The 14,515-nt window shown below is 35.3% G+C and overlaps 1 protein-coding gene across 1 annotated transcript in view; it reads left to right on the top strand.

Annotated features, from left to right (window-relative positions):
* LOC136800438 (patatin-like phospholipase domain-containing protein 7) overlaps positions 1-14,515 on the top strand; it is a gene marked incomplete in the record, with an annotated part of 54,397 nt that overhangs the window by 21,715 nt on the left and 18,167 nt on the right. Inside the window, 15 exon segments of the mRNA XM_067057096.1 lie at positions 1,432-1,558; positions 1,685-1,734; positions 2,142-2,299; positions 2,414-2,518; positions 2,860-2,923; positions 4,105-4,219; positions 4,466-4,519; positions 6,090-6,230; positions 6,703-6,750; positions 6,853-6,887; positions 7,106-7,183; positions 7,672-7,715; positions 12,228-12,340; positions 12,437-12,500; positions 12,950-13,002. Of these exon segments, the coding sequence (XP_066913197.1) occupies positions 1,432-1,558; positions 1,685-1,734; positions 2,142-2,299; positions 2,414-2,518; positions 2,860-2,923; positions 4,105-4,219; positions 4,466-4,519; positions 6,090-6,230; positions 6,703-6,750; positions 6,853-6,887; positions 7,106-7,183; positions 7,672-7,715; positions 12,228-12,340; positions 12,437-12,500; positions 12,950-13,002 (1,249 nt within the window).

Below are 14,515 nucleotides of genomic sequence, written 5' to 3' on the forward strand. Positions count from 1 at the left end.
GTGTCTCGTCGGCGTAAGCGGTTAGGCGTTGGGTTTGTAAACCAAGGTTGATTGCATTTGGTGGTTCGAGCCGGGGTCGGTGACCTGTTTCACCGGTACGGGCAAATTTCAGAAAAATACTTAGAAAACAGTTAGAAACACTTGAGAAAGATAGAAAATTAGGATAGAAGATAGGAAAGTAGAAAATAGGGGGAAAATAAGAGACGATGCATCCTGGAGTATGATATCGTTTGCCAACCGTTTTAGTGGTGGACAGAGGGTGTTTGATGGATTTTTGGACTGAAAAGTCATGTTTATGTCTGGTTTTTTCTTGGTTTCAGCATATAAATATCATTATATGAGATAGAGAACCTTTATTGGCAGTTTCTATGTGATTTGAAGGGGTTTTAGGGGGTATTTCCTGACATACATGCCTATCTCTAGCTCCAACAACTCAGGGCTGTTTTGCCTCAGTTTTTCCACTATTCTGGTGTTTTATTGCTTGAATTTACATGATAGAGAGTTAATTATGATTATTGTAGTAATTTCACAGGCTTAGGGTAAGTGCAGGGCCAATTTTAGAGCAACGGGACCACTTAATTTACCTGTTGTGGCCAGAGTGTCGATTTTGGTGGAAAAGTGTGCTTCACCGAAACTTAGATTCTGAGATGAAATGAGCTTCTTCAGCCCTGAAATTTCACACAATGGTGGCTTATAACAGAAACTAAAACAAAATAATTTTTCTGGGACCAATCTTTACCTTGTACCCACTTTTTACATTCAATTTGTTAGACTGGATTCGTTTATAATGCGTGTAATACTAATAATACCAATACTAATAATAATACGGGATTTAGTTTGTACTAAAATTGTTCCATTCATTACTTTTTGCTTTATTTTTACTATGTATAAATTAGTCGTCTAGCTTGCTAGACTATCAATTTGTCAAAAAAAAGAAAAAAAGTGAAAAAATCGTAAACATGGAATTTTTACTGTTTTGATTTGAGGCTGTGTAGTCAGGTTTAAAAGGGTGATGAGGCTTTTTTTTGGTATTATCTGAAAAAATAGATCCTTAGCTTTTCAAAATGGGTTGACTTTTTACTTGAATTTGTACGGTTCAGATTTTATGACCTTTTCCGTAAACCGTCCATTTTCCTGAAAATAACAGCGGCAGCAGCGCGTACAGTTTTAAAAAACAGCGGTGCCTAAAGGTTAAGGTATTTGTATATATTTTATATTTGAATGAGTATTTTTCATTTTTCATTTTTCCAGTGGTTAAAAGGTTATTGTAAAAATGTCCATGGGGTATAAAGACTGATTTTAGTTTGTATATCCTCACTTTTAAAAATTATGAAAAGAATTTTTCCGAGGGTTCATTTTCAAATTCTGTCATTTTCCAGGGGTATACATTCTAGTGACACATCCTGTATTTAAGTACTGATTTTCTTGCAGTCAAAATGCAGATCCGGATTCAGTTTACATAGTGTTGAATGGACGTCTTCGTGCTGTTCAAATGCAGGTAGAGACGGGCAAAAAGACACTGGGGGATGAGTTTGGTCGTGGTGAATTCGTTGGACTGGTAAGATACCAATTAGAAAATTCTATCATTTTACCGGTTATTGGATTAATTTTATTGTTTAAATCCTTTGTGTAGCTTAGATTACCCATCTAATAGACGGTTTCAACAAGCAATTTTTATTTCTAGGTTGATGTCCTCACCAGTTACCCAAGGACGAATTCAGTTCACGCTGTCAGGTTTTCATTTTTTAATTTATCTTTTTATTTCCTCGTAACCAATAGACTTATATTTCTTCTGACTAAGAGTTGGAATTTTCAGTGAATATTCTAACTGGGTTGACGATAACGCCATCGGAATACCAAAAGATGACCCACCCAGTACTGTTCTTTATATAATTCTATAGAATATGATAAAAGAAAAACTCTAGTTAAAAAAAATACATTTTCTAAAAAAGCGGAGTCATATACTGAAAACGGCCGAGGTAAAAGGTTAATTCATTAGTCAGTCATTAATTTTTTAGGAGACCCTTTTGAGGATTTCTCAGATGTATTCTTAGAAATTGTTGCGCATTCTTGTCTGTCTATTTTGTTTGAGTAGAATCATACTGGTGTTAATGGGGAAAGTTTTTCTTATGTTTTTATAGAGATACAGAACTTGCTCAAATACCGGAGGGTCTTCTGAATGCGATCAAACTGCACTATCCACAAGTGGTGAGCCGTTTGATGCAACTTCTTGGAACTCGCATTCTTGGCATGAAAAAAAAATCTTCTGCGCCTCCTGTCATCACCAATTCAAAATTAGGTTGGTTCCGATCTTCTTTCCACTTTCCATTGCGCATATCAAAAAATATACCTCAAGGAGAGAAAATAGTTTCTGGAAACGCAATATTTTAATCAACTCCTTTTTATATTATAGAACGTGTTGGGCATAACCTTGGAACAGTAGCCATCTTCCCTGCGTCGAACTCTGTACCCATACAAAATTTCACTTTTGAGCTCGGTCTGGCTCTTAATGACATCGGTAAGTCATTTTTCAGGAAACATCCTCACTAAAAAAATGGTAAACATTGTTTATGTCAGTATTTTACTGCCGCACAATTTTGTATAACAAATATTGAAAAGTCAGACAGGTACGACTTTTTTATGGAACGGATTCTTTTTAGCTATTTCTTTTTCCTCATTTAACAGTACCTGATACAGATTCAAAGCTTATTAAAACACTTAGCATCTTTCAAAGGAAATAAACCAAAGAGAATAGAAAATGTGGATTGCGTTGGTTGACTTTAAGCTATCAAATAGCGAAATTTTGAGTCTGCTCTGTTTCGTTAAATTCAAGTTAATCATTTTGATGTTAATTTTAAGGACCATCAGTTATCTTGACAAGCGACATTGTCACCAAACGATTTGGAAGTTCTGTTTGGGATAGGTAAAACATTGGTACATTGGGCTTTTCCAGAAAAAAAACGTGCACCCCCTGTTGAGGAGTCTATTTCCATTTCCATTCCCATTTCCATTCCAAGGGGGTATGGTTTGAAATGCAGTGGAACTCCATAGCAGTAGACAAAAATCCGTCAAAACTCCATGGGGGTAATGAATGAAAATCTGTAAAAATTCGGAATTTCAGAGGGGTATGATCCTAAAATTGCCTGGAATTACAAGTAGTAGGGGGAATTTTGTTCGATTTTTTGGAATCGCTTGACTGTTTTGTTAGAAGCACTTGTTATACATTTTTGGAAAGCTAAGGGGTAGGGGAATCGAAATTACTATGTTTTCATTTTTTTTCGGACACTTTGGTGTGATTTTCGGACAAATATGATGGTCTCAGGCAAAAACATAGGGTTAAAAATTAATGAAAATTTTAGCTCGAGAAAACGGAGACCTGTTGTATATTTTTGGAAAGCTCTCAAAAAATTGGGATTAGAGATATATTGCAAGTATAGGTGATTTCTGTGCCTAACTCGAGATATTAACCCTTGAAAACCGTGTTTTTCAGCCAGAAACAGCTATTTTGTCCAGTTTTTGCGCTTTTTGAAGCTCAATATCTCGAGTTAGGTACTGAAATCACCTATACTTGCAATATATCTCTAATCCTAATTTTTTGAGAGCTTTCCAAAAATATACAACAGGTCTCCGTTTTCTCGAGCTAAAATCTTCATTAATTTTTAACCCTATGATTTTTGCCTGAGACCGTCATATTTGTCCGAAAATCACACCAAAGTGTCCGAAAAAAAATTGGAAACATAGTAATTTCGATTCCCCTACCCCTTAGCTTTCCAAAAATGTATAACAAGTGCTTCTAACAAAACAGTCGAGCGATTTTACAAAATGCCCTCTACTAAAGGTGGTAATTCACAAAAGGTTGGAGCTCCTCAACAGGGGGTGTACGGTTTTTTTTCTGGAAAAGCCCATTTTAGATTGTACACACGTTCACGCGTTACACTCGCTTTCTATTCTGGACAACCAAAGCCAAATCAAGCTATTCTATCGGTTGAAGCAAAGTTGACCAATGGTATGGCTTGGTTTAGCTTCTGACAAAAATGCAGTGAATTGAATAGTGGTTTAGTGTTGGTAATTTTGAATTTTGAAATTATGTTTTTTTTTTTACAGTGTTCATGAGTATGTGTTGCTAAATTGGTTAGGTTACCAAGAAGACATTCACCGCATTGTTTTGTACCAGTGTGATAGCTACATGTCTGAATGGACCAAACGTTGTGTGCGCCAGGTATCGATCGATTATCATCTAGCGATTTAAAGCAATAAATAGTGTTTTTACATTTGTTTCGGAGGAGTGAAAGTGATTGAGAGGCATAGAGGGAGAGGGTAGAAGAGAGAGAGGGCGGAAAGATGAGGAAAGACGTAAGAGAGACCCGTCCTTTTACGGGAACCTATTGGTAATGTTAAAAGTAAATAAATTTTAAATCACTAAGTTAATAATATGTACGGCTGATTTTCCTTATTCTTTTCTAAGGCGGACATCATCTTAATTGTTGGATGTGGTGACCAAGACCCAGCTGTTGGAAAGGTTTATTCTTATTTGAGTCTTCCATTCTTTCTAACGTAATCTGAAGTTGGCTTTTTCTACTGGTCGCCTTCAAAAAGAAAACGTTTGTCGACATTATTATGGGCTTTTCAAATTCAATTCTACGAATCAAAATTTTAGCCTCATGAAGAAATTTGTCATAGCTATGTGAATATGTAATTCCCAGAAGTCATAATTTGGCTTGGCAAATGGCGAATTCCGCCGGTCGAAGAACTCGAAACGAAACTTGAACTCACCGGTATCCTCTATTCGCTGGCTGATGAAATCTCCTGTAATCAACTCTTTTAAATGGGTTTATACAGTTAGATTAAGTGCGTTTATAAACTTTGTTTCGAATCATGAATTCTGAAAAATTGCCTGCGTCGCTTGACTTTTTCGAAATAAAGTATAAACTTTATATACATTCACTTTTCTGTTGTTTGCAGAGTTTACCATACTCCTCAGTACTCATTTGTAATTTTCTGTATTTTCACTTTGCTTATCCCGTTTTTCTAATGAGGAAAATAACTATTTTCTGCTAAAGTATTAAAGCACACAAATACACTCAATCATAGAGTGCACAAGCGTCCATCCCGTAGAAATTTTCGGGGGAAGGGCTAATAAAAATAGCTCCAGCTAAATTTCAAGAATGAAGCCCCCCCCCCGCCTCCCCGAAACGGAAAATTGTGCTTAAAAAGTGGCAAAAGCCAAAGTGATGCATACTTACTTAGAATACTTAGAAGTGTTCGACGCTCTGTGGCTTCCACGCATCTCGTCGAGACCATTGGCATGTGGCCGATACTGTTTGATTCAGCACGCCTCAAGATTTTGTAGCCTGAAACAAGAGGTTCATTCGAAACAGTACGCAAATAACGATCTGCATTAAAGTTGTTTTTTTTACATTTTGTAAGATTCCTCCAATCTTTGGGTAAGGAATTGAACAATTTTGGTCGCTACTTACGAGGTGTTGAAAGGGGCTTCTCTTTATCAGGGGAATTAAACACTTCCTTCCTTGTCTAAATTAGAAATCGGTAAAATAGATTTTTCAAAATATTTGAAATTTTTGAATTATCTGCTAAGCCCCCAGTTCAATTACTCTATTCTCTAAACATAGCCCCCTTATCGAGGCAGCTCCAAGAATTATCAAACGCGAAAATAATAATTAGCTCCCGCTAAGCTCAGGGGGGTGCATACTAGTCAGATGTTGATGGTTGCGTACGAGAGAAACTATTTTCGCGTTTGATAATTTCTCAAGAAAATATGCTATAATAACCACTTTTACAAAAGTACCCTTTTTGACTTCTTCATAAACCTATACATTTCTCTGGTATGTCTATCTTCCGACGCCACTCCACGAGATTGAATCGATTTCCCATTCTATCGCACCTCTTCCTAATTCTTCCGTCTCAGACGCTTGTCCATCTCATTGATGCTTAAAAAGACTCCTTTTGTCTGAAAGACTTGAAAGAAAATGTTAAATATTAGGGATTATTTGTTTTGAGAAGTCTAATTTCTGTCCGAGAAGAAAAGCTAAAGGAGTGAATCTAAGTGAATTTTTTGTTTTGATTTATAGTTGGAATCACAGCTGGAGAATATGACGACCATCCGTGCGCAGAAAGATCTTATTCTTTTGTACAACGACGAAACATTCAAACAACCTACCGAAACAATCGATTGGTTAAATGCCAGACGTTGGATTTCTGCGCATCATCACGTATTTGTTCTTCTCTCTTTTTACCCTCCATATAATTGAATGATAAGTCGCATTAACATCCTTTATTCGGGTAATGTCGTATTTGCTACAATCCGTGCCATAATATATTTGCACTTTTGGCTAATCTACCATTTTTCGAAAATTGAAGTTCGAGCGAGAATGTCAATTTTAGGCCCTCAACTTGATTTCATCGATTATTTCGATCTGGGAGGGATTTATTGGTTTCTAGGCTATATTTCAAGCCCTACTGGACCATTTTTGAACTTTTGGATCCTCGGATCCTAAGGTCCTAAGTCTTAAGTCTAGCGTTAAAACTCAGAGTTAAAAGTCTACCCTTCGAACCTACTTTAGAGCACTTACAAATCGATTGTGGTTTTGTGCCAAGTATTTTGTCCCTGATTGTACCTTTAGGGGTTTGAGACATTAAGAAAAAATGAGATGTATCGAAAAGTTACTTTGTATTCCGTTTTAGGTTCGATGCCCAAGAAGAGTCTTCAAAAGAAAACTATTGTCAGCCCGTGTAAGTGATCCATTATTCGATTGAAAATCATAACTCGAATGTTCTTTGAGCTTTCTTTTGTTTGAGTGATTTCTTATTTTCTTCATCTTTACTATATTTTAGTACCATGACGACCCAAACTATGAGGGACCAGATAGGTATAATTTTTATCGCACTTAGATTTAAAGAAAGATGATCTTTGAAGTTTTTTCTTCGTTTCTAGTTTTCTAAGTTTATAATTAATTCCCAATCGACTTTAGCAAAGATCTGCTACGTTGTAACAAAAATCTTGTCGATTATTCAAATTTTGTGTATTTGACCAAATTAAAATGATTGAGCCACTCACTTACTTGTGATACTTCTCATTTGATCGCAGGATGTCAGATTTTGCTCGATTGGCTCGTGTGTTGACTGGAACGGCAGTTGGCCTTGTCTTGGGTGGCGGAGGTGCCAGGTAGAGTTGAACCTTGTAATCAACTGATTTCTTTCAAAAAAGCCAAAAAAAGCTGAGGGTTAAACCTCAAACCTTCAACGTATGCCTACTATATACTTAAATGAATTTGAATTTTTCAGAAAACTTAGAAATAGTTAATGCATTTTTTCGAGAATACTTCTGACACTCCGTTCAAATTCAAAAAACTCCCTAATCGTCCCAATATAAACTTCATAAAAACTTTCCAGCATAACATCCGAGGGTAGTATTTTTGTCAACAAAATATGTACGTTGCAATACCTGTTTATTTGACAAAGAACCCCTGTTTTGCCTAAACTTGTTACCCCTTCGTATATTACCCCTTCCATAATATAGGCGGGAGTGCTAACTTCATCGGAAAGTTTGAAACTTATTTAAAGTTGAGCAGATTTCTCTACAGCTTGCTCTTTAGGAAATACCCACTGCCATTTTGAAATAATAACTGTCCGCTTCATTTTCTTTTGTTACAGAGGTATTTCACATGTTGGTATCATCAAAAGAATGTTAGAAGCAGGTCAGTACCTACGTTATCTCTTCCTTTGCAAAGGCTACCTTTGGTAACCTTTCACCTAAAATTTTTGAATATTTTCTGTCAGTCCGTAGCGCCGGACGCTATTTACAGAAAAAAAAGATTCCCAATACATTAATTGGTTTCCTTTCTGAATATCGGGGAAATGTAGCGTGATTTTTTGTTTTATTTAACTAATTTTCATGGTGTCGGCTTTTGAAACTAAATAAACCAGCTGCGCTGGAAGGTCGCCTAAATGGAATAGCTTTTTAAAGAGCTTAAAAGTTTGAAAAAAGTATACGACAAAAAGCTTAACAGTGTAACACGTGATTTGCGAATGTGAAAAATCTCGCATTAATGTCAAAATGACTGAAGTTGATTTTAAGTTAATGTTAGAAAAGATAAAATGAGATTGGAATCAACCTGAAAAATATTCTTCAGAAACAAATACGTAATATAATATTATTTTTGTCATCCCTAAAATCTTAAAAGTTTTCAGAAAGTTATCATTTTTTAAAAGTGACATTAGGGATATAGGTGAAAATAGCCTAAATTTTTTCTGAAGAGATAAAAAAACCGTTCGAGTTAAGGACACATTCAAGTTATAGGGTTTGAGTTTGAAGACGGTTACTTAATCATATCATGTTTAACTTATATCAATGAATGTTTCTTGTTTGTACAATAAAAAATTGTTGCTAGAAAGTTTTAATAAATTATTATAGTAAATCTAATAATACAGTTGAAGTAATCTTTTAACAAAAGTAAAAAATTTGGAGGGGATTTAATATGGCTGCGAGCTTGAAAAATTAAATTTGACGGGAATTTATTTGCCTTAAAATAGATAACATTTGGGGGGAGAAAACAATAATCTAAATTTGGCGTCGAATGGCAGTAAAAGTTACATTTGGATGATTTTGGCCCAATCCACCAAATTAAATTCCCGCTAAATTTAATTTTCAAGTTAACCACCAAATTAAAAGGACCCTCCAGGCACACTGGAAACTTCCGGAGTTTTACAGACCAGCTAAAAAAACACTATTTTTATCTCTGGAAAGCTTAGGAGCTCTTCCCGGCTGGAGCAAAGTGATTCTTAACACAGCTCCAGAGTTCCGGTGTAGATCAATTGCCGAAATACGAGAAAAACGGCACTTTTTGCTCCGGACGTTTCTGGAGCGTCGGGAGGGTCCTAAATTAAATTCCCTTTGAAAAAACTTTTTCGGCCATCCGCCAAATTAAATTCCCACCAAAATTTCTCCTTTTAATGTAGGTGCAATGTCACATTGTGTAATTAAAACTCCAGCAAATATCTTGATAACTCCATGTTTCAATGGATGCAAGGAGAACAACAATAATAATCAAAAGGGCCATTCCAGAGAAAGGATACGTAACGTCACTCTCATTTTTACTAGATGCCAGTGGGGAGACAGTTGTTCAGCCGGGCATAAACTCCAATAATTGCAGTTGACAACTGGACAATATCTTGAAATGGCCCAAAAAGGAGCCTGAAATAAAAGAAATAAACTGGCTGCCAAACAGCCGACAGTTGTATGTTTGTTCAAGAAATTTTAAGTCAATACTTGCAATGGTTACACAAAATTACTCGTCTTGGAACGGTGAATCATCAATCAAATCTTGCTTAAGCGTTTAGGTGATATATAAATGTTCTTTTGCTTCACTTCAAATCTGCTAATTGTAGCTAAGAAATTCATGGTATGCAATTGATACATTGGTTAGGTTGCCATATGCAGTGAGTGATCTTGGTTGGGACATGCTATCAACTGTTATCATAGATTTCGAGTAATTGAAACAATAATAAACTTATTCTTATCTAATCTATCTTATTTTTCTTGTCAACACAAACACATCCATCTTCCAAAACCAAATGTTTAAACCTCAAAAGTGATTCTAGTGAAAGGAGGTTTGTTTTCAACAACATCACGAGTGTGGTAGTTTGAATGGAATAATATCAATGAAGAACTATAAATTTCAATTTCAATTTTGAAGAATCATTATTGTAGTTGTAGATTTAAAATCTACATCAAGAATTATCTGCTGCTTGCACTTGTAGTAGAAACTTTCGACAACTTTCACGAGGCTTTTAATTATCTCCGTTATTTAGATTTCATAAAACAAGTGTGCTAACTACTACGGAGCTAATTAGAATCTACACACTGCAAATACTGTCTGATAAGTTTGCGTGGCGCAATATAACAGAGATAAAACGGCTTATGCAAGAATTTACGCGGGAAATAATTTCCCGATTTACCGAACATTTACCGAATCGGGCGACCAAACTTTCACAAAAGAGTCGTATGGAGAAAACACCGAATTTAAAGGTCTCCTTCACTTGCGTGAGGCGACCAAAAAATGTAAAGGGAAATCTGTATTTACACTTGTCTATCAAAGGTAACGAATTGCTCAATCGATTAATAATCAATTTTATCGGCGATCCAAAAAATATCAGTAATCTGATTGGTTAAAAAGAGTACAATATATCTTGTATTTTACATGTAAAAATATAAATTGACGAAAAGATGTTGTTGCATTGTAGCGGTAGCAGCAATCTAACGTCACTTTTCTACAAGAGTGCCCAGCGCTTTTTTCCAACAAGAAATTATATTATATTATATTATATTATATTAGAGTTGTCATGCAGCAAAGGAAGGAATGAGCAAATGAAAGTGGATGCTTAAAGGGCATCATCTCCTAACATTGCTTACACAGCAACTTTTGTTCTCTTTTTTCCGCGCCCATGCGAGTGCAAAAAAAAATTAGAAATTCTACTGTTAATTCCGCCGTGTCACCATTAAGGCACGTTCTTTCTATATCACCAAAAGAAATATCTATTAAAGGTCCTCTTTTACTCTAAAAGCTTTAAATGTTTTTGTGGATGAGTACTTAATGTATTAATTAATCCCATCTCTGAATCCCAGTCAAGAAACTTTAAAGGTTTCATTATTTGATTAAGTGGCCAGGGGATAGCTTAAGATATGAAATGCATTTAAAAGTTTTTTCAGTTACTTGATTTTGATTTAGCCCGCCCTTTTTGGCTAGCTTCTCTGTTATGGGCTATTGTACAATTTTTGGACCTACCTAAGGTAGTCCTTTAAATTAACCCTTGTCCGTTCGTTCGTTCGTTCGTTCGTTCGTTCGTTCGTTCGTCTGTTACCAGCTTTTCTCGGGATCAGCTCATTAGTTTTTTCTAATTTTTTGCACAATGATGCAAAATGGCAATGCCCAAAATGTGACGGAGCCCGATTTTCGAAAAAAAAAATTTTTCCGGCCGAAAATTGCGGAAATATGCCGAAAAAACTGATTTTTCGGCATTTTCTCGAGATTTCATCATTAGTTTTTTCAGATTTTTTGCTCAAAGATGCGTATTAACAATGCCCAAAACATGGCCTAGTCCGATTCTTGAGAAAAAATTTTTTCCGGCCGAAAATGCCGGAAATCGCCGTTTTTCTGGATTTTCATTGGACTTTTTCCATATAATTGGTTGTTTTTCATTCAAAAACATTATCAATAGCAATGCCCACCATCAAGCATGTTTCAATTTTCAATAAAATTGATTTTTGAAGCCGGAACTTTCTAAAAATCGCTGGAACAGCCGATTTTCGCCGGAAAAACTGTATTTCTTGAATTTCTTGAGCTGTACTTTATATTTTTTCATGAAATTTTGCACACTGATGCAAAATGTCAATACCTAAATTGTGATCGAGCCCGATTTTCGAAAATAATTCAATTTCGGCTGAAAATGCCTGAAATATGCCGGAAAAACTGGTTATTTGGCATTTTCTCGAGATTTTATCATTAGTTTTTGCTGATTTTTTGCTCAAAGATGCGTATTTGCAATGCTCAAAACATGGCCGAGTTCGATTTTTGAGAAATTGCAGATTTTCATTGGATTTTTTCCTTGTATTTCTATGTTTTTCACACAAAAACATTATTGATAACAATGCTCACCATCAAGCATGATTTAATTGTCAATAAAACTGATTTTTGCAACCACAACTTCCTATTTATCATTTCCCTACAACCCTTCCCTCTCCCCCCATCAACAATCAATGATGAATTTATTGCGTTGTGTATTTTCGCTAAACGCTATATTTTCTGACTGATTTTTTTCATTTTTCTTTTCGCATTGCTTTCTAACTTTCATCATCAGGTAGGTCCATTCAGCGTGTTGCTTGTTAATCCTTCAATTGAAAATCCTTCAACTATTAAACCCTTTCAACATCGTAACTGACTTCCCATTCTCGGTTAGGTTTACTTTTATTTCGATTGCGCTTAAAAATCTCAACTGAATTTTTTAATGATAATTGGTCTTTCTACTTTGTGTTTAAGGTCCCACTATGATTGGCAGTAGAACGACAACAAGTTGTTATTTTTTAATAAAGTTTGAATTAGAATCCGATTTTTTGAGTAGAGTCACAATCAAAAAGAAAAATTGAAAAAAATGGGAAGATCAATTACTTTCAAGATTGTGCTATAATTTCCTTTTTCTCTGTTCACGTTCAGGAATACCGATTGACCGTGTGGGAGGTACGAGCATGGGTGCCTTTATTGGTGCTATTTATGCAGAGCATGGATCTATTGTGAGGACTACTCAACGTGCCAGAGAGGGCTGTTTGGTAAGCTTTTTTTATACCGTTACTTTTAACCACCTGGGAAGCTAGCTTTCTCTTTCTTCTGATGTCACCTTTTATCATTTTGCATTTTGTTTTCAGAAAATGGCATCAATGTGGAGGAAACTGCTCGATATGACTTACCCTTACACCTCGCTTTTTACCGGTAAGTAAGTGTCATACTTGCGCTAGGGGCTTGTCTTTGGTACGATTGTGTTTTGACCTAGGCTACGTCATATCTTCCTTCGTTTCGAGCGTAAAACTCCTACTCTTCGGGCTGTGAGCACTGCTCTTGTTTTGAATATTGAAATTCTCCAGATAAATCGCATGCGCACTGAGGTTTTAATGAAATAATAGAGAGTTTCGAAACCTAAGCCAATCAGCTGTGTTTTAAACATTCTTTTATTTAAAACCTCTATTGATAAACATCTTTTGTGAATGTTGTCTATTATATGTTTAAACCTATTAATAAGCAATTCCCGGTGGGGATCACTAGTGGCCGCCTATAGCAGTGCCTATAGACCAAGAGTAAGGCCTAAAAGCCTGGATCTGTCTATTGTGTAGACTAGTTTTGACCCTCTTAACTTTCTTGTTTTATGTGCTCTTTGTTTGCAGGTAAAGCATTTAACAATGAAATTCAATCAACCTTTGGTGAGACGCAAATTGAGGTACTATTTTCTAACATTTAAAACACATTTTTTCCAACAATCATACGAATTGAATTGAATTGAATTGAATTGAATTGAATTGAATTGAATTGAATTGAATTGAATTGAATTGAATTGAATTGAATATATTTTCGCTGCAACACAGCAGGATAACCCCTTACAAAAAAAAAATAGATTTCTCTAATACAATGGGGAACCTAGAAGAAACTGAAAAATTATTACAGAACGAAAGAAAAAATGAACAAGACGACTCAGAGTCGAAAATTTCGCATATTGTTCGATTATTCATAGATGAAATAATCATATTAAACGACCGGGAAGTACTGCGGTTGCAGAATGTCAGATCGGAAAAGTGATTCTTAGATTCTTCTAGAGATTTTTTTGACTTTTTCAGAGACTCGGGAACGTCAAAAACAGAACCTTAGGTTCAGCCCATACTTAACAGGTAGTTATGCCAGGTTACCCATCCTTGTTATAAATAGAGTGCAATAAATAGAACGGGGCTAGAAAAAAGCTTTATTGTCACCTAAAAATGAACGGTCCCAGTGTGGATTAGTTGCGTATTATCTTTGATTGTTTAAAGAAATATTAAGATGTTAGCACCTGGTAGATAAAGCAAAAAAAACAACAATACAATATCCAAAATTAAACGAAATCAGATAAAAGAGCTCAAGGTATATATGCTATTTTGATAAATTTGGCTGTAAATTCTGTGCCAGGTATATATATTATAGTAAGTGTCACGTCATATCAAGCAAAAAGTCAAATTCCTCATTTTTTTAATCTTCTTTCATTTTTCTTCATAGTATATATCTCAAATTTCAAAAACCTTTAATCATTTAGATTGTTCATCTCTAATATATCTTTCCAATGGTGTTTAACTATCTACCTTAGCATAACTTGGTGCTGAGAAATTGTTTGAAAAATAAAGTATCCACATACTTTTTTAGATGACAGACTTTAATGACATTAGATAAAATACTAACCCAATCAAGCAAAATCAAACCCAATCAAGCAAAATCAAACACAATCAACTTTGGCAGGCAATTAGTTTTGCTAAAGCCTTGGAAAATAAATATAACAAGAGTTCAGTTTTAGCCATTGTGGGGGTATTTTTGGCAAAATATTGATATTAGATAAGAAAAATACCTTAAAGGAAGAAATTTTGGCGGGAATTTAATTTGGCGGATGGCCGAAAAAGTTTTTTAGAGGGAATTTAATTTGGCAGATGGACGAAAAAAATAAATTTGGCGGGAATTTAATTTGGCGGGAATTTAATTTGGCGGATGGTGGAAAAAATAATTTTTGAATTTTGGCGGGAACTTAATTTGGCGGATTCTGGCCAAATCCGCCAAATCCGCCAAATTTTCTTTCCGCCAAAATTTCTTCCTTTAAGGTATATAACTGTTTTTAAAGCTCGATAGAGCACAAATTTGGAAAGTACATGAAATATTCTAAATTTGGTGGAAATTAAGTTTGGATTTCAAGTAAATTTTAAGGCCAACTTCAGTAC

The sequence above is a fragment of the Clytia hemisphaerica genome, unplaced genomic scaffold, assembly GCF_902728285.1.
Source record: "Clytia hemisphaerica strain Z4C2 unplaced genomic scaffold, Clytia hemisphaerica genome assembly, whole genome shotgun sequence".
NCBI lineage: Eukaryota > Metazoa > Cnidaria > Hydrozoa > Leptothecata > Clytiidae > Clytia > Clytia hemisphaerica.